Source organism: Gorilla gorilla, chromosome 3 (genome assembly GCF_029281585.2).
Source record: "Gorilla gorilla gorilla isolate KB3781 chromosome 3, NHGRI_mGorGor1-v2.1_pri, whole genome shotgun sequence".
Lineage (NCBI taxonomy): Eukaryota > Metazoa > Chordata > Mammalia > Primates > Hominidae > Gorilla > Gorilla gorilla.
Genome location: NC_073227.2, coordinates 130,049,044 through 130,073,155, shown reverse-complemented (window position 1 = coordinate 130,073,155; position 24,112 = coordinate 130,049,044). Strand labels below are relative to the sequence as shown.

The 24,112-nt window shown below is 40.5% G+C and overlaps 1 protein-coding gene and 1 pseudogene across 3 annotated transcripts in view; both read right to left on the bottom strand.

Annotated features, from left to right (window-relative positions):
- MCUB (mitochondrial calcium uniporter dominant negative subunit beta) overlaps window positions 1-24,112 on the bottom strand; it is a 125,039-nt gene that overhangs the window by 7,908 nt on the left and 93,019 nt on the right. For 2 of the 3 annotated variants that reach the window (XM_031009890.3, XM_055385727.2), the window contains exons 2-4: window positions 21,769-21,844; window positions 20,478-20,648; window positions 16,440-16,544 (exon numbers count right to left, since the gene is read on the bottom strand). In XM_031009890.3, the coding sequence (XP_030865750.2) occupies window positions 16,440-16,544; window positions 20,478-20,648; window positions 21,769-21,844 (352 nt within the window). The remainder of the gene's footprint in view (window positions 1-16,439; window positions 16,545-20,477; window positions 20,649-21,768; window positions 21,845-24,112) is intronic. The other variant, XM_055385728.2, reaches the window with a different exon arrangement.
- On the bottom strand, window positions 6,611-7,661 carry LOC109026453 (HIG1 domain family member 1A, mitochondrial-like; annotated as a pseudogene).

Genomic DNA, 24,112 nt, shown 5'->3' with positions numbered 1-24,112 from the left:
TTGTGTCAGTAGTCCTGAAGTTATTTTTCTTCCATCACTACCCAATTCAAGACTGCTGTGGTCTTTATCCCCTTCCATAGTCTAGGCTATAGCTGCCACAGAGGGGTGAAAGCTAGGTGCTCTCTTTTAGGCTTTGAGATCTGTAGAAGAGTCAGAGTCCTTTTGTTAATGAAAAATGTATTGGTACATAAAACATATACATACAGAGAAAAGGCATAGATGGAAGATAGGCAAAGCTAGGCACTAAAACAGCAAGGGTAAATTTTATTAGTAACTATTGCAATAGGGTCCAGCGTGAACTGAACTCAACTTCAATTTGTGCAGAGATGACTGTTTTAAAGAAAGAATGACAGAATGGGCAGGGTGAACAGCAGGGGCTTGAACAGAGTCAGGGAAATGAAAATTTACAAAAAGTGGATAGTTGGTTAATGTTACTGGGCCATCTGGGTTTGTTAACTGGTACCTATCCAGAAGAGAAATAAACTTCTCATATCTTATGACAGGATGCAAGTCAGAGCCAGGCACCCACGGGTTGGGAGTAAGAGCCAGAGTTATGTCCTTGAACATTAACATTTCAAAGAGAGACTCCCAAGTCCTTGAGAAGACAGGTCTGGGTGATAAAAAATGTATACCCTCAGGCCAGGTGAGGTGGTTCACGCCTGTAATACCAGCACTTTGGGAGGCCAAGGTGGGTGGATCACCTGGGTTCAGGAGTTTGAGATCAGCCTGGCCAACAGGGTAAAACCCCGTCTCTACTAAAAATATAAAAATCAGCTGGGCATGGTGGTGCACACCTGTAGTCCCAGCTACTCAGGAGGCTGAGGCAGGAGAATTGCTTGAACCCAGAAGGCAGAGGTTACAGTGAGCCGAGATTGCACCACTGCACTCCAGCCTGGGCAACAGAGAGAGACTCTGTCTCAAAACAACAACAACAACAACAACAACAACAACAAAATTATACCTCAAAGGGGGAGAGAAAGTTCATAATTGCAAGCTTTCTAAAGTAACTGCTTGTCTGAGTCCACTAGTCCACTTTCTGCTTCTATAACACGATACCACAGACCCCATAATTTACAAAGAACAAAAATTTGTTTCCCCCTCTCCCACTCCCTCTCTACGGTCTCCTGGTCTCCCTCTCTTGCCGAGGCTGGACTGTACTGCCATGATCTCGGCTCGCTGCAACCTCCCTGCCTCGGCCTGCCAAGTGCCTGGGATTCCAGGCACGTGCTGCCACTCCTGACTGGTTTTTGTATTTTTGGTGGAGATGGGGTTTCGCCATGTTGACCGGGCTGGTCTCCAGCTCCTGGCCTCGGGTGATCTGACCGCCTCGGCCTCCCGAGGTGCTGGGATTGCAGACGGAGTCTCGCTCACTCAATGCTCAGTGTTGCCCAGGCTGGAGTGCAGTGGCGTGATCTCGGCTCACTACAACCTCCACCTCCCAGCCGCCTGCCTTGGCCTCCCAAAGTGCTAAGATTACAGCCTCTGCCTGGCTGCCACCCCGTCTAGGAAGTAAGGAGTGTCTCTGCCGGGCCGCCCATTGTCTGGGATGTGAGGAGCGCCTCTGCCCAGCTGCCCCGTCTGGGAAGTGAGAAGCGCCTCTGCCCAGCCATCCCGTCTGGGAGGAAGTTAGGAGTGCCTCTGCCCGGCTGCCCCTAATGGGAAGTGAGGAGCGCCTCTGCCTGGCTGCCCCATCTGGGAAGAGAGGAGCGCCTCTGCCCGGCTGCCACCCCGTCTAGGAAGTGAGGAGTGTCTCTGCCTGGCTGCCCCGAATGGGAAGTGAGGAGCGCCTCTGCCCGGCTGCCACCCCGTCTAGGAAGTGAGGAGTGTCTCTGCCTGGCTGCCCCGAATGGGAAGTGAGGAGCGCCTCTGCCCAGCCGCCACCCCGTCTGGGAAGTGGGAAGCGCCTCTGCCCGGCCGCCCCGTCTGGGAGGAAGTGAGAGCGCCTCTGCCCAGCTGCCCCGTCTGGGAATTGAGGAGCGCCTCTGCCCGGCCACCCATCATCTGGGAAGTGAGGAGCACCTCTGCCTGGCCACCCCGTCTGGGATGTGGGGAGCGCCTCTGCCCGGCTGCCACCCCATCTGGGAAGTGGGGAGCGCCTCTGCCTGGCCGCCCCGTCTGAGAGGTGAGGAGCGCCTCTGCCCGGCCGCCACCCCGTCTGGGAGATGAGGAGGGCCTCTGCCTGGCCACCACCCCGTCTGGGAGGTGAGGAGCTCCTCTGCCCGGCCGCCCCGTCTGGGAGGTGAGGAGCGTCTCTGCCTGGCCGCCACATCTGCGAAATGGGTAGTGCCTCTGCCCGGCCGCCCCGTCTGGGAAATGGGGAGTGCCTCTGCCCGGCCGCCCCGTCTGGGATGTGAGGAGCACCTCTGCCCGGCCGCCCATCGTCTGGGAGGTGAGGAGCATCTCTGCCCGCCCGCCCATTGTCTGGGAAGTGAGGAGCGCCTCTGCCTGGCCGCCCCGTGTGGGAAGTGAGGAGCGCCTCTGCCCGGCTGCCCCATCTGGGAGGTGTACCCAACAGCTCCGAAGAGACAGCGACCATCGAGAACAGGCCGTGATGATGATGGCGGTTTTGTCGAAAAGGGGGAAATGTGGGGAAAAGAAAGAGACATCAGATTGTTATTGTGTCTGTGTAGAAAGAAGTAGACATAGGAGACTCCATTTTGTTCTGTACTAAGAAAAATTCTTCTGCCTTGGGATGCTGTTAATCTATAACCTTACCCCCAACCCTGTGCTCTCTGAAACATGTGCTGTGTCCACTCAGGGTTAAATGGATTAAGGGCGGTGCAAGATGTGCTTTGTTAAACAGATGCCTGAAGGCAGCATACTCGTTAAGAGTCATCACCACTCCCTAATCTCAAGCACCCAGGGACACAAACACTGCGGAAGGCCGCAGGGTCCTCTGCCTAGGAAAACCAGAGACCTTTGTTCACATGTTTATCTGCTGACCTTCTCTCCACTGTTATCCTATGACCCTGCCACATCCCCGAGGAACACCCAAGAATGATCAATAAAAACTAAAAAAAAAAAAAAAAATTTGTTTCCTTATAAGGAACAGAAATTTATTAGTGGAGGCTGGGAAAGCCAAGATCAATGCACCAGCATCTGACAAGGGCCTTCTTGCTGCATCATAATGTAGCAGAAAGCATCACGTGGGTGAGAGAGAGCAAGCAGGGGCTGAACTTGTCCTTTAATTAAGGAACCCACTGCCAAGATAACAAACACACTCCCATGATAATGACATTAATCCACTCATGTTGGTCCTCATGACCTAAACACCTCTAAAATGTCCCACTTCCCAACAGCTTTGCATTAGGGATCAAGTTTCTAACACATGAATTTTGAGGGACACATTCAAACCATAGCATTCTGCCCTGGCCCCTCAAATTCATGTCCTTTTCACACACAAAATACATTCACTCCATTCCATTAGCCCCAAGCATCTACTCAAAAGTCCAATTCCAAAGTCTCATCTAAATCAGATATGGGCAAGAATCAAGGCATAATTCATCCTGAAGCAAATTATCCTCCAGCTGTGAGTCTGAAATCAAACTCACAGCTGGAGTTTGTACTTCCAAAATACAATGGCTGGATAGGTATGGGATAGATATTTCCACTGCAAAAGGGAGAAATAGGAAAAAAGAGGTAACTGGTCCCAAGTAAGTCCAAAACCCAACAGGGTAAACAACATTACATCTTAAAACTTCAGAACAATCTTTGAATTCATATGCCACCTTGTGGATACACTGAGGCAGGGGTTAGGTCCTCAAAATCTTGGGCAGTCCTGCCCCCATGGCTTTGCTGGGCTCAGCCCAGGCAGTAGCTCTTATGGGTTGAGGTTTCATGCCTGCAGCTCTCTCAGGATGCTGCTGCACACTGGTAGCTCTAAAGTTCTGGATTCTCAGGGGCAGCTGTGAATTTTCCAAATATTTTACATTCTGCCTCATTTTTAATTGTGAATTCTGTCTTTAAATCTATTCTCCTCTCATTTTACTGTATGCAGTTAAAGAAACCATGCAGATTCTTCAATGTTTTGCTTAGAATTTTCTTCTGCCAGATAAATTAGTTTGTCACTCTTAAATTCTGCCTTCCATAAAGTCCTTGGATATGAAAACAATTCTTTGTAACTGCCCAGTCTGTGATATTCTGCTATTGCAGCAGAAAACAGATTAAGACAGAAAATTGGTACTAGGAGCAGAGTTACTGCTATAACAAATACCTGAAAAGGTAGAAGTGGCTTTGGAATTTGGTAATGGGCAAAGGCTGGAAGAGTTTGGAAGAGCACACTAGAAAAAGCCTGTATTGTCATGAACAGAGTATTAAGGGCAATTCTGGTGAGGGCTCAGAAGTTCTTTGCAAGTCCATAACAATAGTGGTGTTTATTCCAGCTTCCAGTAAGATATTCCTCATTTCAAAGAGCTTATCAGATTGGCCTTTACCATATACATATTTTTGGATTTTTAGTAGAGACAAGGTTTCACTATGTTGGCCACACTGGTCTCAAACTCCTGACCTCAAGTGATCCACCCGCCTCAGCCTCCTAAAGTGCTGGGATTATAGGTGTGAGTCACCACACCCAGCCTACCATTGATATTTCTACAAACATTCTGATCATGACCACTTAAGTAAATCTCTAAAAACTTTTAGACTTCCTACAGCTATTCTCTTCCGAGCCCTGACCAGAATTGTCCTTAACACTCTGTTCATGGCAATATAGGCTTTTTCTAGTCTGCTCTTCCAAACTCTTCCAGCCTTTGCCCATTACCAAATTCCAAAGCCACTTCCACCTTTTCAGATATTTCTTATAGCCCCACTCCTGGTACCAATTTTCTGTCTTAATCTGTTTTCTGCTGCAATAGCAGAATATCACAGACTGGGCAACTTAGGAAGAACAACATTTTATTTCCTCACAGTTCTGGAGTCTGGGAAGTCCAAGACCAAGGTGTTGGCATATTTGGTGAGACCCTTCTTGCTGCATCATCCCATGGCAAAAGGGAGGCAGAGAGAAAGCAAGTGTTTATGCACAACAGCACAAGAAGGGGCCAAACTCATCCTTTTATAAGGAACCTACTGCCAAGATAACCTCTCCAGTGAAAATGGCATTCATCTATTCATTAGGGCAGTGCCCCCATGAGCCAAACACCTCCCAATACGCCTCACATCCCAACATCGCAACACTGGAGATCAAGTTTCCAATACATCAACTTTGGGGAACATACTCAAAGTACAGCACTGCTCTAAAGATGAGGTTGTATGGCTTATTGACCTATCACCAGGTTTTGGCTGGAATAAACAGTAAATTTTCCAGATGGTACTGAGCTTTCTCAGACAGACATTCTAAAAGAACCAGAGTTGTCATCCAAATGATGTGGCCTTGAGCTATTAGAAACTATGCATATGTTGGTTCAAGTCTCTTAGTGTGTGTGGTGTGAGGGGGGCAGTGTTGACAAAATCTGTGCTGAGAGTTTACAGTTTTTATAGGCCATGGTTAACGCCTAGTTGAGAAGAGAGTTCCGAGGAACCTGACTGAAGTTTAGTCAAGGTGAGAGTCTTTGTCAAATGGCACGAAATGTTTATCTGAGTTCAACAATGAGTGCCCTTGGCTCTGCTCTTTCATAAGCATGGGCACCACAGAATTCATGTTACACCACCAACCTAAACTGACTCATAACATTTGTCTGTGGCATTTCCTAATAAAGGCCAAAAATGAGAAAGAATTATTCTTTTCCTTTTCTTTTTTTTCTTTTTGACATGGGTCACTTACTTTAATAACAATACATATACCATGTTATCACTATGGAATGTAAATTCAGATTAGACAAGAGAATTTCACAAGTGTCATAGCCTTCTGTATATTACACAAAAGTTTGGGTATACTGTCTGGCCAAACCAGCTTGCTCGTAAGTCATTAATCAAATCCGTTATAGGTAATTTGTTCAGTTCAATGTTTACAATTCTTATGTAAAAAATAAGCAACACACACATTTAAAAAGTGTTCACTTACCTTTGCATGAGTGCTTAAAATACATATTTCTATTTCAAGATGACATTTAAAAATTATTCTAATATATCAGCAGCAAAAATATAATTTGCAATTACAAAAAACTAAACTAGAATCCTTAAGTTATTCTCATGTTTACAATTGTGATTCTTTAATAAATACTACTATTATGCAGCTCTATTGTTTAAGCTTTCTGGATTTGGTTTAAACACATGCACATATATTGTCAATTGTGGGAAGCTTTACAAATTATATTCCATGCACTTTTTGGACAGAGTTCTAACAGAGCCAGCCAGTCCACAAAACAGGCAGACAAAAGTTGAATTAACTGGGGCAAATAGGACTCTTATACAACATCCAAAATACATGAGATTCTGCAGCAAACTGGGAGTACCTTCAGGATTGGCCTGTTATCTTCTTTAGAACTAAGTTCATCTTAAAAATTTAAGAAGGTGGACATTTCAACACCATCAAGTGCATTTAGGTGACATGTTTAAGTTAACTTGACTTCCTTGAATGACCGAGTTAGTGAACTAGTCACTAGTAATTCGGTCACCAGGCAAATCAAGCCTGCAAGAAAGGAAGCCAGTATTCAAAATGCCATGTTACCATCTAAACCCATACAAATTAGTTTATTTCCAACAATAATAGGTAACTTCAATAATGAGACGTCTAACTAAAGCAAGCTCCTCCAACAAGACCAAGGCAGCATCTCTTCTTCTAAGGCTTAGGTTTTGCCCAGAATTCCCGATACATGGAATAGCCCATACCAACAGTCATTGCTCCTACAACAAAGCCTTGGGCTACCACACGCATGTGGATCAGATGAATGGACATTTTAGTATTTCCCCTGCTCTTCAGTTTGTGTAATCCATATGCAACAACTGCTGCAAAACCTGCTATTCCAATGGGTACGAATGGTGCCTCTTTAGCTTTTCAAATAAGTTTGGATCCCTGATATTCCTCATATGAAGGAAGAGAAACACCTGTGTCTGTTGACGTAGTGATTGCTTGAAGAATCTCCCTAGAGCGAAAAAACCTCTCACCCTCCAACCGGCTTCTGATCTTTTCCTTTTCTTCAGAAGCTTATTTCTCATTTATGTGTCTTCCTTGTGAACTTAATTTTCATACCCCAAATTTTCAAATCCACATTTGCAATGTATTAGGAATATTTTAGTTAAATGGAGTTTAAATAACTTTTTTGAAAACTCCAAATTTGTAATTTTATAAATTTCATTTTCAGTTAATCCAGTATGATTCCTCTGCCATTGTTTTCCTTCTAACTATACCTGCTGTGTCCCTGTTTACTTTACACTGTGAGACTTGGCAAGTCTGATACAGTTTTCATAAGCTGAGGTTACAGGGAAACCTGGGCTCACTGACCTCCCATCTCCAGGGAGGCTTCTGCCCTAGGAGTTCAATCCCAACACACAGCCCTTCCAGGCAGCAAGAGGGGTTTTCTAATGAGTGGGCAGGAGTGCAGAGGTTGTGCTTTATCCCACTTAGACCTAAGGCTTATGGTCCATGTGGTGGTTTGAGGGATGGGAAGGTCATATAGAGTAATGGGATGGCCTGTAAACATCTATTTCCACTTGTTTGTTCATAAATGCAACCCAAAGAACAGCAAGTGAAAGACCTTCCAGGGTGTTAGGAACTCACTGGACATGAAAGTTGTATAATATCTTAACAGGGATTTCCTCTTCCATATTTTTCAATTTCTGTCACCCTTCTCTCTTTGAAGTTAAATACTGCCCTGATGTTAAAAGAGAATTCAGAATGGAAGCAAGTTTGTAAGTGTTGAAATGAGTGATTCATTTTAATTTCTTTTTTCTTGTTTGTATTTGAAAATCCCGCATAATGTTCAAATATACAATTAAAATTTTTAAAAATTATTTTTGTTTGAGGGGTCCTCAGAGAAATGGCTGATAAAAGTGATGGGACATGATAGGTACAAGGTCAACCTGGATCATCTTTCTATATCAAAAAGTAAAAGTACTTACAAAAAAAGGGGGAGAGGGAGCAAGTCACAAAGACACAGGAGTCACTGGTGTTCAAACTGTACCAGATAATGGTTAGCTGGAGCTGCTTCAAGCTGGAGGACTTTTTTTAACAGCAATTTCTTATCTAAATTCCCTCCCTGTTGATGGCTCTTGCCTGATCTAGAATTTGGCTGCAAAGTGATGATTTTCCACCTCCAGAAACTCTCCCTCATTTACCAGTAGATGCTCAGCACCTCACTGTAAGTAAGAGCCTTCCATTATTTGTTGATCTATTTCTTTTATCACCAATTTATTAAGGCATAGACTTATGAATTTCTTCCTCCTACCCTTAACAGTCTATAATTATAGCTTACTGGGAGAAGAAGCCTCAGGAGCCAATACTAGCCAGAATTCTTAAACTGTAATTGAAGAATTGCTGGACACTCAGTGTAAACTAGCATTGAAGGAAAAACTCCCACACTTTCATGAGTTTTATCTCCTGGAACCTTACCAGGTTCTCACAGTGAAGATCAGAGATCAGAGAAAAATACTCTCCCTGCTTTGGGCAGGAGGGAAGGAAAAATAACCATTCTGAAATAGCCCTGAGCACATGTCCTCCATAATAGGAAACTACTTTACCAGAGCCTTATCTGACTTGGAGAAAGGGCAATTAGTCAACTACAGACCCCTCTAGCCTTACTGCCTCACACAGGAGAATAAAAGAGGCTAAGAAACTCTTGTAAAGATTACATTTTAGAGACACAGACCCAATTAAAAATATATATATATTTAATAATAAGATTATAGAATGATTCCTCTCCTCAATATCTTACCACTACATTAACAGGGCTCCAGTTTTATACAAGGCACAGATTCTATTTGAGAAAGAATTTATAGGGAAACCCCAAAACATCAGGAGAAACAAAAATAAGGACACTAGAGGAAAGCCTCTGATACCTACAGCTACAGCAAACATTAAACATCTAACTCCTAGCCACATAAAACCTCACACTAAAGACCTATTCAGCTCAGTTTCTATTGCCTGATACATCATGTCTAGCTTTCAGCAAAAAATTTAAAGACAAGCTAAAAGGCAAAGAAAAAAACAACAACCACAGTTTGAAGAGACAAAACAAGCATCAGAACCAGGCTCTGATATGGCACAGATTTTGGAAGTATCAGAGTAGGATAGTAAGGCAACTATGATTAAAGGCTCTAATGGAAAAAGTGTACAATATGCAAGAACAGATGAGTAATGTAAATGGAGAGATAGAAACTTAGAAAGAACCAAAAGGAATTGCTAGAAATAAAAACCACTGTAACAGAAATGAAGAATGCCTTTGATGGGCTCATCAGTAGACTACACACTGGGGAGGAAAGAATCAGTCAGCTTGGGGGTATGTCAACAGAAACTTTCTCAAACTGAAGGTCAAAGAGAAAAAAGAATGGAAAAAAAACCTAACAAAATATCTAAGAACTGTGGGACAATTGCACAAGTGTAACTTAGGCATAATGGGACTACCAGAAGAAGAAAAAAGAGAGAAAGGAAAAGCAGCAATATTTGAACTAATAATGGCTGAGAACTGTCCAAAAGAATATTGCTAATGGCCAAAATGGTAATTTGAGATGAAAAAAGCTCTCTTTAAGAAAGAGTTAAGACTTACAGTTTCCTGTCTGACATAAAAAACCTCCAAAGTTGTCAGTCCATCCTAACAATTAATAAATGGCTGAATACAATGAAAATCAACAACTCTTCTTAGATGCATAAGAAAACTAAGGTTAGAGGGAAAATTGCTGTCGCCAAAATTGAAAAGATAGATAAATACAGACAATGACAACTTAGCGAATCAGAGACTCATGAGCAGAAATCTGCAAAGAATCAGTACCAGGGTAGGAAAACCTGAACTGTAACTGACAAATTGCTGGAGGCTCAGCGTGGACAACTCTTGAAATGTAAGCATTCCAGGGAGTCCCATAGGTGGGCGCATTCCCACACTTTTGTGAGTTTCACTTCTAGGAGCTCTACTAGATACAGTGAAAACTGAAGAAAAATCTCCTCCTCCTTACGGCAGCAGGAAAGGAAAAGTAGTGATTTTGAAATATGCCAGAGAATTCTGTTCTTTCTTTTTCTTTTTTTTTTTGGAGACACAGTCTCCTCGCTCTGTTGCCCAGGCTGGAGTGCAATGACATGATCTTGGCTCACTGCAGCTTCCACCTTCCGGGTTCAAGCAATTCTCCTGCCTCAGCCTCCCGAGTACCTGTGATTACAGGCACCTGCCCCCATGCCCAGCTAATTTTTGTATTTTTAGTAGAGACAGGGTTTCACCATGTTGGCAGGCTGATCTCAAACTCCTGACCTAGTGATCCCCACTCCCTCAGCCTCTCAAAGTGCTGGGATTAAAGGCATGAACCACTGCGCCTGGCCAAATTCTGTTACTCTTAACAAGGACTGTCCACAAGGTAAATTATTTTCCCAGAGCCTAACCGATTGGGATTTCATTAGAGCTTAGTTAACCTAGGGGAAAAGAAAAACCCAACTTCAGCAACCTGTAACCATCCTATCCCACCTAAGGTGGTGGGGGGTGGGGGAAGGGCTGAGAAGCACTTGTGAAGTTCTAAGTCCAGGGGTACAGGCTCACTAAAAGACTGAGACCTAGTCCCCTTAATCATAGGACTACAGAACACTTCCCCTCCATACCTTACTTTATCACTATATTATAAAAGGCTTATTTACTGCAGTTCCCTTTATCCAGTATATCACATCCAGCTTTTAACATAAAATTACAAGACTTACTAAAAGGCAAAAAACACAGTTTGAACAGACAGAATAAGCATCAGAACGAGAGCCAGACATGGCAGGAACATTGGAATTATCAGACTAGCAACTGAAATAACTACAAATAATATGCTAAGGAATCTACTAGAAAAAGTAGATAACATGCAAGAACAGATGGGTAATGTAAGAAGACAGATGGAAATTCTAAGAAAGAATCTAAATAAAATGCTAGGGATAAAGCATTGTAATGGAAAGGAAGAAGGCCTTTAATGGGCTTGTTAGTAGATGAAACATAGCTGAAGAAAGAATCTCTGAGCTTAAGGATATTTCATTAGAAACTTTCAAAACTGGTAAGCAAAGAGAAAAAAGACTGAAAAAAAAAAACAGAACAGAACATCCAAGAACTTTAGGACAGCTACAGAATGAATAACATGTACGTAATGAGAATACTAGAAGGAGAAGAAAGGAAAGAACAGAAGAATTATTTGATTAAGGACTGAGAATTCCCCCCAAACTAATGTCAGATAGCAAACCACAGATCCAGGAAGCTCAGAGAACACAAGCAGAACAAATGCCAAGAGAAAACTACACATAGGTATATCATTTTCAAACTGCAGAAAATCAAAGATAAAGAAAATAATTCTTAAAGAAGCCAGGGAAGGGGGGAACCCTTAGCTATAGCAGAGAAAAAAAAAGAAATTAAACCTGACTTCTCTGAAATCATACAAGCAAGAGTTGGGATAAAATATTTAGCATTCAGAGAAAAAAACAAAGCAGCCTAAAATTTGGTACCCTGTGAAATTATTCTTCAAAAGTAAAGGAGAAACAAAGATATTTTCAAACAAAAATTGAGTGAATTTGTTGCTAGCAGGCCTGCTTTGCAAGAAATATTATAAGTTCTTCGGAGAAAAGCAAGATGATATAGGTTGGAAATTTAGCTCTACAGAAAGAAAGAGAATCAGAGAAGGAATAGTGGAGGTAAAATAAAAACCTTTATTTTTATTATTCTTAATTGATCTACTAGATAACAGTCAGTTCAAAAGAATAATGCTAACACTGGTTTTGACTATGTATGCTTAGTATACCTATGCTTATGAATCACTGAAATGAATGACAGCCGTGAGACAAGGGGCATGAGGGAGAAATCAGGATTATTTTGTTATTATAAGGTATTTACACTAGCCGTGAAGCAATATAATGTTATTTGAAAGTGGACTTGCAATAGTTGTAAATGTATATTGAAAACTCTTAGGCAACCACTAAAAAAAGAAGTATAAATAATATGCTGGAAAACGAGAGAAAATGAAATATACAGAATGCTCAATTAAAAACCAAAAAAGGCAGAAAAAATGTGGAAGACAAAAACAGGAAAAAAAAAAAACCGTGGCAACAAATAGAAAACAGTAGCAAATATGGTAGATATTATGTATATCAGTAATCAATTTGAATGTCAACAGCCTAAATGAACCAATCAAAAGATAGAGCTTGTCAGAGTGGGTCAAAAACCCAGATCCAACTATATATTGTCTATAAGAAACCCACTTTAAATATGAAGACATATATAGATGAAAAGCAAAGGGATGAAGAAAGATATACTATGCTAACACTAATAAAAAGAAAGCTGAAATAGCTATATTAATTTCAGACAAAACAGACATTAGAGCAAGGAAAGCTACCAGGAGTAAAGAGAGACATTACATAATAATAAAAGGCCAATTCTCCAAGAAGACAGAACAATGCTTAATGTGTATGCTCCTAACACAGCATCAAACTACATGAGGCAAAACAAAAACTAATAGAACTACAAGAAGAAATAGATGAATTCATGTTTACAGTTACAGACTTCAACATTCCTCTATTAGAAATGGACAGATCTGCCAAGCAGAAAATCAGGGGGTATACAGTTGAACTCAATAGCACCACCAATCAACTGAGATAAACGTGACATCTATAGACTATCCAACAACAGCACAATACACGTTCTCAAGTTCACAGGGAACATCTCATCAAGACAGATCACAATGAAGGCTATAAAACTCACATGAGTAAATGTAAAAAAAGAAAAATACAATGTATGCTTTCGGATCTCAGTGGAATTAAACTAAAAATCAATAACCCAAAGATAGCTGGAAAATCCCAAAATACTTAGATATTAAATAATGTACTTCTAACACATGGGTCAAAGAAGAAATCACAAGAAAAAAATTAAAATATTTTAAAATAAATGAAAATACAACTTATCAAAATTTATGGAAGGCAGTGAAAGCAATGCTCAGAGGGGAATCTATAGGATTGAATACATATAACAGGAAAGAATAAACATCTATAAGATCTGAACTTATACTTTAAGAAACTAGAGAAAGAGGAGCAAATGAAATGAAAAGCAAGCAGAAGAAAAGAGATAATAAATATAGTAGAATATTTATTATGTAGAGTATATAATATACTCTACATAATATATATTCTATTCTATATTATAAACATAGAGTAGAAACCAATGGAATCGAGAACAGGAAACCCACAGAGAAAAATCAATGATGTTAAAAGCTAGTTCTTTGGAAAAAATCAATTAAATTGATAAACTTCTAGCCAGGTTAATCAAGAAAAAAAGAGACAACAAGTTACTCATGGTAGAAATGAAATGAGAGGATTTAACTACAGATCCCATGGACATTAAAAGGAAAATAAAGAAATACTATGAACAACTCTATGCCCACGAATTCAATAACCTAGACAAAATAGATTAATTCTCTAAAAGGTACAATCTATCAAAACTCACACAAAAAGAAATACACAATCTGCATAAGCCTATACCTATTAAGCAACTGAATCAATAACTAATAAACTTCCAAAACAGAAAGCACCAGGTCCAGATGGATTTTCTTGGTGAATTCTACCAAACATCAAAGGAAGAAACTAGATTAATTATCTACAATCTCTTTCAGAAGACAGAAGCAGAGGGAATACTTCCTAACTCATTCTATGAGGCCAGCATTACCTTAATACTAAAACCAGATTAAAACACTGTAAGAAAACAAAACCACAGACCAATATCTCTCGTGAATATAGACACAAAAATCCTCAGCAAAATAATAGCAAATAAAATACAACAATGTCTAAAAAGATTGCTACACCACAACTAAGTGGGATTTATCCAGGTATGCAAGGCTCAACACTTGAATATGAATTCATGTAATCCATCATATCAACAGACTAAGGAAGAAAAATCACATGATAATATCAATAGATGCAGAAAAAGATTTGACAAAATTGAACACCAATTCACAATGAAGACTCTCAGCAAACCAGGAACAGAGGGCAATTTCCCCAACTTGTGAAAGACAATGAGAAAGCAAGCCATAGCCTGGGAGAAAATATTTGCAAAAGACGTATCTGATACAAGACCGTTATCCCAAACAGACAAAGAACTCAAAAGAAAATGAACAACCTGATCACAAAGTGGGCAAAGATCTGAAAAGACACCTCAACAAAGAAGACATAGATGGCAAATAGGCATATGAAGAGATGCTCAACATCATACGTCATTAAGAAACCACAAATTAAAACAATGACTACACACCTACTACAATGGGGAAAATCACATCCAAATCACTAATACCACCAATTGCTGGCAAGGATATGGGGCAACAGGAATTCTCATTCACTGCTGGTAGGAACACAAAATGGTACAGCCACTTTGGAAGACAGCTTGACAGTTTTACACAAAACTAAACACTCTCACCATATGTGCCAGCAATCATGTTCCTGGGTATTTAACCAAATGATTTGAAAATCTACGTGCAAACAAAAGCCTGCGCATGTGTATTTATAGCAGCTCCATTCATAATTGCCAAAACTTGGAAGTATCCCAGATGTCCTTCAGTAGGTGAATAAACTGTGGTACATACAGATAATGAACTATTATTCAGCACTAAAAGGAAATGAGCTAACAAGCTCCGAAACACATGAAAGAAACTTAAATGCGTATTACTAAGTGAAATAAGCCAATCTGGCCTTCCTCTTCACTTTCTTCTTTACTGCCTCGTCTCCTCCCTTATCACTCCCTTTTCTTCTCTTTGCTCTCTCTTCCTTTCCCCCTTCCTCTTTCCCCTCTTGCCTTTCTTTTTTTCTTCCCACTCTCCCCCTTTTTTCACTCCTCTCTCACTGTTTAGTATTTTCCCTGTTGTACCCCCTTTCTTAAATATCCTATTTTCTCTTCCCTTGCTCTCTCATGTCTCTGGTCCTACTACCATGCGCCCCCACCCCTGCCAAAAAGAAAGAAAGAAGCGAATCTGAAAAGGCTATACAATCAGCCCTTCTTATTTGTGGGTTCTGCATCTGTGAACTCAACCAACCATGGATTGACAATATTTGGGAAAAAAATCTAATAAAAATTAACAATACAACAACAACAAAATGAATGAAAAAACAATATAGTATAACAACCATTTACACAGCATTTACACCGTCTTAGGTATTGTAAGTAATCTAGAGATTTAAAGTATATGAAGGGAGTATGGAGGTTAAATGCAAATATAACAAACATTTTGTATCAGGGCCTTGAGCATCCTTGAATTTTGGTAGAGTTTGGTAGAGTTTGCCTGGCCCTATTCTGTATAATTCTTAATGTCATAGACAGGTTCTTGAAAACTGCAACTTTAAATGAAACAACTATAAGGAAACCAATTTTACCAAGGCTAATTGATATAAGCAAGAGTTAGGTTCTTACAGCATATTTCTGGTCATAAAAACATCACTAAACATCTAAATAAAGACCCAAGACACTTTTAATGTTAAATATTAAAATAAATGTAAGCTACATATACATTTAAGAAAGATTAATAAAAACAAGATGATTATTTACATTATGTACATTAATGATGAATACATGTAGTTCTACATTTGTCACAATCTATAGAATATACAACACCAAGAGTAAACCCTAATGTAAACTATGGACTTTGGGTGACAATGATGTGTCAGTGTGTTCACCAATTTTAACAAATATACCAGTCTGGTGTGGGATATTGATAGTAAAGGGCGTGGGGTGCAGAGAGCATATGGGAACTCTCTCTATATTCTGCTCGATTTTGCTTTGAACCTAAAACTGCTTTAAATAATACAATTTATTTTTTTTTACAAGAGTTAAGAGCTATACAATCATATATACTTGAATTCTTGATTTTCAGGCCTACCTCTCTCTTAACCCAATAATGTCGGTTAAGCATTCAAGATCCTAAAGTAAAATCCTGAAAGTCTAAAAAGAGTATATGGGACTAAAAGCCCTGCTAGGCAACTGTAGGTGATCACTTATACCCCTGCTGGAAAAGCTTAAACACTGGTTTTCCAAAGACTTCTTGGTCATCTGATAAATTTAAGATTCTTAACATAAACTTTGCTCCCTCTGGAAACCTCACAGCTAAAGGTAAAAGTGAAGATACCAGCCTGGATAACATAGGGAGACCCAATCCCTAAAAAAATGTTAAAAAATTAGCCAGGCATGGTGGTGCATGCGGGTAGTCCCAGCTACTCTGGAGGCTGAGGTGGGAGGATTGTTTGAGCCCAGGAGTTTGAGATTACAGTGAGCTATGATGACGCCACTGTACGCCAGCCTGGGAAACAGAGCAAGTGAGAATTCATCTTAAAAAAAAAAAAAAAAAAGTAATAGTTGGATAGCTGTGTTTCTTACCTCTCTTTGGACACTGCACATCATATGCTATTTTATTAATGACAAGTTTAAAATCATTCATTAGCAAAATATCCATCAAGGTAGAAGCTGAAATCATGTTGCCATCTGAAAGAAAAACATCATGCATGAGTATGTTTTTGTTTTAGAACAGTAAGAACCACTTTCCAACACATAGAAAATTACTAACCCAGGTCTTTACAATATAATAGTGGACAATTTACTTTTGTGGGGGGTGTCCCCAAACCCAAACACTATTCCCATTGAGGGGAATCCTCCTCTATTGTTCTACCTCCCATTTCCTTGGACGAAATGGAACAGGCAGGCACTCCCTCTCCCACCCTGTCAGCTGTGCTGGAATCCAGGTAATGCCCTTGGTGAAACTGCATCTGTGGAGAGTCATGCAAAGGTTCAGGGGAGGTGGAAACCCTTCACAGCAAGGCCAGAGCAGTGGCAGGTGACAGTTTTGGGGGTAGGGTGGAGTGTAGGCAGCAGAGCTCATCAGGTGGTTACTGGGTTAACCTGGTCTCTGCTCCTGTCTTCTCTTAGTTCCTGCCCTCTTCTGGGCCTGTCTTCTGCCACTTCCAGCATGACAGCCTGTTGACATACTCCTCTGCTTAGCCAGAGTCCATTCTGCTGCTTACGGCCAAGCTTCTGATTGGCACATGTAGGCATAAGGGTATAACTATTTAAAAACCCTGCCTTTCTCTTATTTTTAATTATTAGAGGTAACTGATTGGTGGTGGTTAAAAATTTAGTAGCTAAATAGCACCACACGCTATCACCACATGGGCTCATCTTCCTCTCAAGCTTGAAAAAAATGAAGAGGCAAACTGTCAAGGAAGTGAGGACAATAATGAACGTGATGCCTAAGAAATAAATTTGCATTGTATGGTTTATTTTGTGGAAGGGGAGAGAGGCAGGAGAGACTCTAACAGTAATTTCAAATATCCTAGGAATATTTCAGGAAAAAAAAAGTCTTGAAAAATTTTAACCACAATGTGCTTTGCACAGCTTCTCATAGAGCCTAGGTTTTGTTATATTTTTGAACCAAACTTTAATGTAATCCAGGTGTTAAGAAAGCAAATTCACTGAACAATAAGCAAAAAATTGGTGCCGGGTAGAGGTTTCTTTTTCTATCATTTTCCCTTCAGAATAGTTCACATATAATTACATGAAATTAAGTCCAGGAAAATGCTGGATGTGTATTTTCAAATCCCGGCCTGACATTCATTTGGTTACATTCAACCAGAGCTATTTTAGCTACATTAATATGTGTGATGACAGGACTAACACTAGTAACATACCGAAGAAACTGGCTGCTGCCTCTTGTCTGCCTCCCTATAGTTCTTTTGTTCTGGAAGACTGCAAATCAAGTCTGCACCTGTGTCTGTTCCTAGAATTTGGCTGTTTGGGTTGCTGTTCATCAGTTGCAGTGAGATCATTTTCCAAAAAATTGCCAAATAATTCAACCCACACAATGGGCAAAACTGTGACAAGCTTAGAACACTCTTTTCAAGCCCAAATTAAATGCAGGCAAATTCCACCCACAGAGTCTTTTAAAAAGAAGAAAAAAAAAATCAGCAACACACCAATCGCTTTATCTTTCCAAGTGTCATTTAAAAATTTACATGTAAATGACTTCAAACCAGCTCCTTAAAATCTTACTAAAAAAGACATCCACTGAATATGATTTCTCAGTTGAAATACTACATTATCCTTTATACAAAGGTATGAATAGCAAAAGACTGACGTGAAACGTTTTTAAGCACTAGTGATACAGTGTTAAATTTTTCATGTATTCTTGGGTATCAATTTAAACCCCCGATAGGGTGTTTGCACTCAGTCCAAAGAGTCCCTTTTCTCTAAGACTTCTCTTTCTTTGTGCTTTCTGTTTCAGAGCTACTAACCTCATTTTTAGAAATAAGCAGGATAAACATCTATCGTTTTAACCTCTCTTATTTCATTCACTTCAATACTAATTGAGTACACACCACCAGGCAAGCGCTGCTCAGTGCAGGCCCTTCTGACTTCCAGGTTTGGGTCTGCCTGCCCCTAGAAGCTTAGAAAGAGGGCCCTGCCCCTGTGGAAAATGCCCATGGACATTCCAGTGTTCCTGTGCCTGGGGGAAATGTCTGTCTAGTTCAAGGATGAAATATATGAAATATTAGGAAGCCCATTGTGCCATAGGGCTAAAACCTTATTCTCTGATCCAGGTTTTAGCAGGAAGAAACGTCCCTTCCAGCTAAATCTATAGTCCTAACAACAACCTACAATAAGCCTTTCCTGATCTGCCCTTCCCCACCTCTCAGAACTCCTCCTTTCTCCCAGCTCCCTCCTTTGCGGTCACTGTGTAGTAGGCTCCCACCTCAATGCGGTCTCACTCTATCACCCAGGCTGGAGTGCAGCGGTGCCATCTCGGACCACAGCAACCTCCGCCTCCCATGTTCAAGCGATTCTCCTGCTTCAGCCTCCTGAGTAGCTGGAATTACAGGTATGCAACACTACACCTGGCTAATTTTTGTATTATTAGTAGAAAAGGGGTTTTGCTATGTTGGCCAGGCTGGTTTCAAACCCCTGACCTCAGGTGATCCACCCACCTTGGCCTCCCAAAGTGCTGGGATTACAGGTGTGAGCCACCACATGCGGCCCAGAGCTCTCTTCCCTCTGCGTGACTCCCTCCCTCATTTCCCCCCAGGTCTTTGTGCAAATGTAATCTTATCAAGCCCACCCCTGCCCACACACATCTTCCACACTCTGCTTTATTTTTCTTCATAACACTTATTATTTAACATAATACATAATTTATCTTGTTTTTTTCTCCTCCTAAATATAAGCTCCATAAGGGCAGGAGTTTTTACCCCTTTTGTTCTCTGCACTACCTCTAGCGTACAGAACAGTGCCTGACATACATTAGGTGCTCAATAAATATTTGTTGAATGAATCAATTAATCTCCATTTTCCAACTTCTCTATTTTTTAATTAATTTGGAACTTGGATAGGGAAAAAGTATGTTTATTTCCCTTTCAAAACTGCAACAGTAATCATGAACCTAAATAACTTTATTCTAAGTATTTAATATCATAATAAAATAATGCAAATTTATTAATTTATCTATATTTGCAGCTGCTATATAGTGGGATAGGGTAAATAATTATTTATTCTATTTAGAAGCAGTTGGTCTAAGACCATTTCAGACTATGAGAACATGAAAGCTGTATTCTAAATTTTAAATGTCTAAGTGATGACATACTTCTGGTTTTTTAAAAAATGTATATTCTTCCTAAGAGCTAATTCTGCCAAAAAACATACTAGACTGTAATTGCTTTATAACAGTGGTGAATAAATTTTTTGTGTACTTTAATTATTCACTGGCTTATTTTAATAATTAAAACTGCATTTTGTTTTCCAATTATTCAAATTTTGCTGAGAATTGCACGCTAATGCCTGTGCCACTAAGATTTTCTCATGAAAAACCTTTAAGGCTAAGTTTATAAAATAAGTAACTGAAATTTACATTAAATTTATTCCATTAATTTTTCATTCAATGAAGTTAAAAGTTTTTTTTTTTTAATTTTCTTTTCTTGGGATGGAGTTTCACTCTTGTTGCCCAGACTGGAGTGCAATGGCGTGATCTCGGCTCACTGCAACCTCTGCCTCCTGGGTTCAAGCAATTCTCCTGCCTCAGTCTCCCAAGTAGCTGGGATTACAGGTAAGTACCACCACGGGTGGCTAATTTTGTATTTTTAGTAGAGACGGGGTTTCTCCATGTTGGTCGGGCTGGTCTCGAACTCCTGACCTCAGGTGATCCGCCTGACTCGGCCTCCCAAAAGTGCTGGGATTACAGGTGTGAGCCACCACGCCAGGCCAAAACAGTTTTTAAAATAGTGTTGATGCATAAAAATGAAAGAAAAAAGACCAACCATTTATTATCTAATGAATTAAACAATGTACTTCCTTCTAGAAAAGTAAAGAACCAAACAAAAGTTCAGGAGAGACAGAAACCCTGGGACAAAGTTGTAAAATTATATACATATATACCTGCTGTGAAGATGGCTGCAGTTTTGATACCCTTATCTTCATTTTGTAGGTCCTGAAGGAAGGAACCAACTGTTGACAACATTGGTTTGACTACAAATTGACAACGTTCTTTTCTAGATGGCAAGGTAAGTGTTACCAAGGGAAGGCCATGTCTGTAATTAACTGTTATTTCTGTTAAGGAAAAAAAGAAAAAAAAATGGGTAAATTTTACTTTAAAAAAAACCATAAATACAAGAATTCTAGAAGGAATGCTCAAACATGAAATTCACAAACCTCTGAAGTCCTATAAAAATTTGTATTGCTCCAATAATGCCTTCATTATACTACAGTTTACATATTCCCTACCATTCTATAACATTTTAGTGTAGCACATGCCACACTTTATTATCTGCTTAAAGTCTTCCCAGGTGGCCGGCATGGTGGCTCATACCTGTAATCCCAGCACTTTGAGAGGCTCAGATTGGTGGACTGCCTGAGCACAGAAGTTTGAGAGTTGTCTGGGCAACATGGCGAAACCCCATCTCTACAAAATATACAAAAATTAAGTCTGGCATGGTGGTGTGCACCTGTAGTTGCAGCTACTTAAGTAGGCTGAGCTGGGACGACGGCTTCAGCCTGGGAAGCAGAAGTTGCAGTGAGCCGAGATCGTGCCACTGCACTCCAGCCTGAGTGACACAGCTAGATCCTGATTAAATGAAAAAGAAAAAGAAAAAAAGTCTTCCCAGGTAAACACTTAAGTTCTAGTTTTCTTGAGGACATAAACTATTTCTTGTTTTTTTTTTTTTTCTTTTTGAGACAGGGTCTCACTCTGTTGCCCAAACTGGAGTGGCATGATCATGGCTCACTGCAGCCTCTACCTCCTGGGCTCAAGCAATCTTCCCACCTCAATCTCTTGGGTAGCTGGGACTACAGGCATGTGCCATCATGCCTGGCTAATTTTTGTATTTTTTGTAGAGATGGGGTTTTGCTTTGTTGGCCAGGTTGGTCCCAAACTCCTGAGCTGAAGAGATCCGCCCGCCGTGGCTTCCCAAAGTGCTGGGATTACAGGCCACCACGCCCACCCGACTATTGCTTATCATCCCTGACTCCTCTGATTGCTGAGGTGGGAATTTGACAAAAGACAGCAGCTATATTATGGGAGCACAAAAAGATGGAAGTGAACCCAATCAGGGTGGGGTGGGATGGGGATAGTGTAAGAAAAGTCTATTCTGCTCAAAACTCTCGCAGCTCTTTATTTGGAAGAAAGGGAAACAATTAACATATGAATCAAATAAATGGTAAGAAAGCTTACCATCAGGTGGCACCACGGTACTATAATGGTGTGACTGGTAGTATTTCACATTTCCACACAGCTTCACACACAAAACCTACAAGAAGGAAAGATTAATTTGTTTTTTTAAAAAAAGAGTGGGAAACATGAAATGTGTCTTTATTTTACCATAAGATTATTTTTAATACTATATGAAAAGCATAATGAAAAACTCAACTTGTCATGCATCCCCAGGGTGAGCCCTTGGCAAGCTCACTGAACCTTCCTGGCTATATGCTTGCCTGCTACTATGTATGCTGTAGCAGTAGCACACCAGGACGGGATCCCTAAATTGGGGTATGAGGCCCCCTGAAAATCCTAGAGTTCTGTGAGAATTTTTACTTTCAGTATTTCCTTTCAGGTAATAATCTAAAACAAATGGATATAAGTATATCTAGTCTAGAGACATGCTTCTCAATATGTGGTCCCCAGACCAGAAGCATCTTGGGGCTAATTAAAAATGCAGAATCGGGCCGGGCATGGTGGTTCACGCATGTAATTCCAGGACTTTGGGAGGCCAAGGTGGGCGAATCACCTGAGGTCAGGAGTTCGCCACCAGCCTGACCAACATGGAGAAACCCTGTCTCCACTAAAAATACAAAATTAGCCAGGTATGGTGGCACATGCCTGTAATCCCAGCTACTCGCGAGGCTGAGGCAGGAGAATCACTTGAACCCGGGAGGTGGAGGTTGCCGTGAGCCAAGATCCCATCATTGCACTCCAGCCTGGGCAACAAGAGCAAAACTCTGTCTTAAAAAAAAAAAAAAATGCAGAATCACAGATTCAGACCAGATTTACTGAATTCCAGTCTGCATTTTAACAAGATCCTCAGAAGATTCACATGCACATTAGAGTCTGAAAAATACTGCTCTAGATCTGTGCTGTCCGATATGGTAGACACTTGTTAAATGTGGTTATTTAAATTAGTTAAAATTATGTACGGGTGGGACACGATGGCTCACGCCTGTAATCCTAGCACTATGGGAGGCCGAAGCAGGAGGATTGCTTGAGCTCAGGAGTTCAAGACCAGCCTGGCAGACACAGTGAGACCCTGTCTCCTATAAACAGCAACCACAAAAAAATTATATACACAAACATTCAGAACCTCAGTCACCTTTGCCACATTTCAAGGGCTCAAAAGCTCCCTATGCCTAATGGCTATCTCACTGAAAAGCAAAAGCGCAGGAATAGCATATTTCTATCATCACAGAAAGTTCTATTGGACAGCAGTGCTGAGTCTACAACATCTGAATGGCCACCTCACCACGGAACATGTTTTGGGGGCTTGCATTGGTGTTTGTGTTTACACAGTTGCACTGGTGCTTAATGAAGACCAAATAATATCATGGTGCACTGTGTGAACAAAGATATTGTGGGAGTAGAAAGAACAGGCATTGGGGAATTGGTTCACAGGCATTTGGAACTCAAAAGGACTTGTACCAGAGAAATTAGTACCAAAGTCACAACATGGTGGCTGTATCATACTGATCCAGATTTTTTAATGCATCACCTTACAGTAGTTTATTAACAATAAGTTTGCCAGTAATTGTGCAAAGAATAATTCTTTTATAAACTGCATTTTTAAATTTTTCAGGATTTGAGGGTACACTATCAAAATAATAAATCAGTGGTTAAAAGTGTGTTCGCTGTTTCAAAAAATAAAGATGACACTGACCCAAATGAAGGTCCATTATGTTCAAAATTCAAAGAACCTCATCAATAAGTAAAACAAAACATTCAAATACATATTTTAGTATTAAACACAACACAGGCAATAAATGTCAACACAACATCATCTTTTACATTAAGACTGTTCATTTGAGCTTTCTATTTTTTTTTTTTTTTTTTGAGATGGAATATTGCTCTGTTGCCCAGGCTGGAGTGCAGTGATGCAGTTTCAACTCACTGCAACCTCCACCTCCTGGGTTCAAGTGATTCTCCTGCTTCAGCCTCCCAAGTAGCTGGGGTTATAGGCACCTGCCACCATGCCTGGCTAATTTTTTGTATTTTTAGTAGAGATGGGGTTTCACCAAGTTGGCCAGGCTGGTCTCAAACTCCTGAACTTGTGATCAGCCTGCCTCGGCCTCCCAAAGCGCTGGGATTACAGGCGTGACCCACCACACCCAGCCTGAGCATTATTTCTAAAAATGTAGCTCACTACTAAGATGAGAAGAAAAAGGCAGATGATGTCTTAAAATAGATGCAACTCTCAATAAATAAATATAGGTAGAAGTTCTCCAAGTGTGGATAATGGATATTACAATACCGTCTACTACTTTTAGCAAAACTACATAAAAATGAGACACATCAGAATTCTCTATCAAAA